Source organism: Aegilops tauschii, chromosome 4 (genome assembly GCF_002575655.3).
Source record: "Aegilops tauschii subsp. strangulata cultivar AL8/78 chromosome 4, Aet v6.0, whole genome shotgun sequence".
Classification (NCBI taxonomy): Eukaryota; Viridiplantae; Streptophyta; class Magnoliopsida; order Poales; family Poaceae; genus Aegilops; species Aegilops tauschii.
Window position 1 is genome coordinate 319614087 of NC_053038.3, and position 1430 is coordinate 319615516.

General features: G+C 52.4%; 1 protein-coding gene across 1 annotated transcript; it reads left to right on the plus strand.

Moving 5' to 3' along the window:
* The first annotated feature begins 634 nt into the window (after nucleotides 1–634).
* On the plus strand, nucleotides 635–958 carry LOC109771233 (uncharacterized). The gene has a single exon (XM_020329929.1). It carries the CDS (start codon nucleotides 635–637, stop codon nucleotides 956–958), a length of 324 nt encoding a protein of 107 aa, XP_020185518.1.
* The last annotated feature ends 472 nt before the right edge of the window (nucleotides 959–1430 follow it).

Consider the following 1430-nt stretch of genomic DNA (forward strand, 5'->3'; position numbering starts at 1 on the left):
CCATTGGCTCACCCGAATCTCCAAAGGTGAAGGACTGCTGCCTCCCCCACCTGCTGGCTAGCCGCCGCCGCCTCCCCAGCAGCTGGCAGCTCCCCCAGCAATCGGTGCCATCCAAGATGAATTTCCTGAAGAGCGCGGAGCCTACGTTGTCTTCACCAGCCAGGTTGACGATAAGCGCAGGCGGTGTCAGCAACACCAAGAGGTTAACGCTGTCGCCACTGAAGTCCCAGAATACATGCACTGGTCCGAGAAGCCCATCAACTGGAGCTGAGCTGACCAACCGGAAGTGATGCCTTCCCCGGGTTCTTATGCCCTGGTATTGGATGCTACCTTTGCAACAAAGAGGCGAGCTACTCGTTTCTCCTGAGTCCTGATAGATGGCGGTAGCAGCATCAACATCCTTTATCGCGATACCATGGAGAAGTTGAGCATCAAAGCGAAGCGGCTCCAGCCCAGCCAGACTTTCTTCCACGGTATTGTACCCGGCCTTTCCTGCTCACCAATCGGCAAGATCAAGATAGATGTCCTCTTTAGAGACAAGAATCATTTTCGTTGTGAAGCAATTTGGTTTGAGGTAGTAGACCTAGAGAGCCCTTATCATGCACTGCTTGGCCGACTTGCTCTGGCAAAGTTCATGGCAGTTCCACACTATGCCTACCTCAAGATGAAGATGCCAGGAACTAAGGGCATTATCACCATAGCTGGAGACTACAAGAAGTCGGCCGATTGTGCTGTAGCCAGCAGCCGGTTGGCCGAGTCCCTGGTGATCGCCGCTGATAAGAAGCTCATGGACCGGGTGGTAGCCATGGCCAGCAAGCAGCCGGACCTGTCACCAGAACCCAAAGAGTCAGAGACCCAGGGCTCTTTCCAGCCAGCCAAAGAAACAAAGAAGATTTCCTTGGACCCTGAGCACCTGGAGACGCACGCTGTCATAGGTGCTAACCTAGATAGAAAATAGGAAAGTGAGCCCGTCGATTTCCTCCTTGAGAATCGGGATATCTTTGCATGGTCTCCCAAAGACATGTCGGGTGTTCCGACGGATTTCGCCAAGCACAAGCTACATGTCAGAGCAAATGCCAAACCAGTCAGATAACCCCTCCGCCGACTGTCGGAAGAAAAAAGAGTAATTGTTGATTAAGAGATAGCCCGACTCCTAGTAGCCGGCTTCATCATGGAAGTGTTTTTTCCAGAATGGCTAGCCAACCTAGTCCTTGTACTAAAGAAGAACAGCAAGTGGCACATGTGCATTGATTACACCAGTCTCAACAAAGCCTGCCCGAAGGACCCATCTGCTTTGCCTCGGATTGACCAAGTGATTGACTCCACAGCCAGATGCGAGCTGTTGAGTTTCTTGGATACCTACTCAGGATATCACCAGATCAAGCTGAACCCGGCCGACCGCCTGAAGACCGCCTTCATCACACCATTCG

Bases quoted from the DNA above. Each gene is read 5' to 3' on its own strand.
- LOC109771233 (XM_020329929.1), top strand. From the start codon at position 635: ATGGCAGTTCCACACTATGCCTACCTCAAGATGAAGATGCCAGGAACT.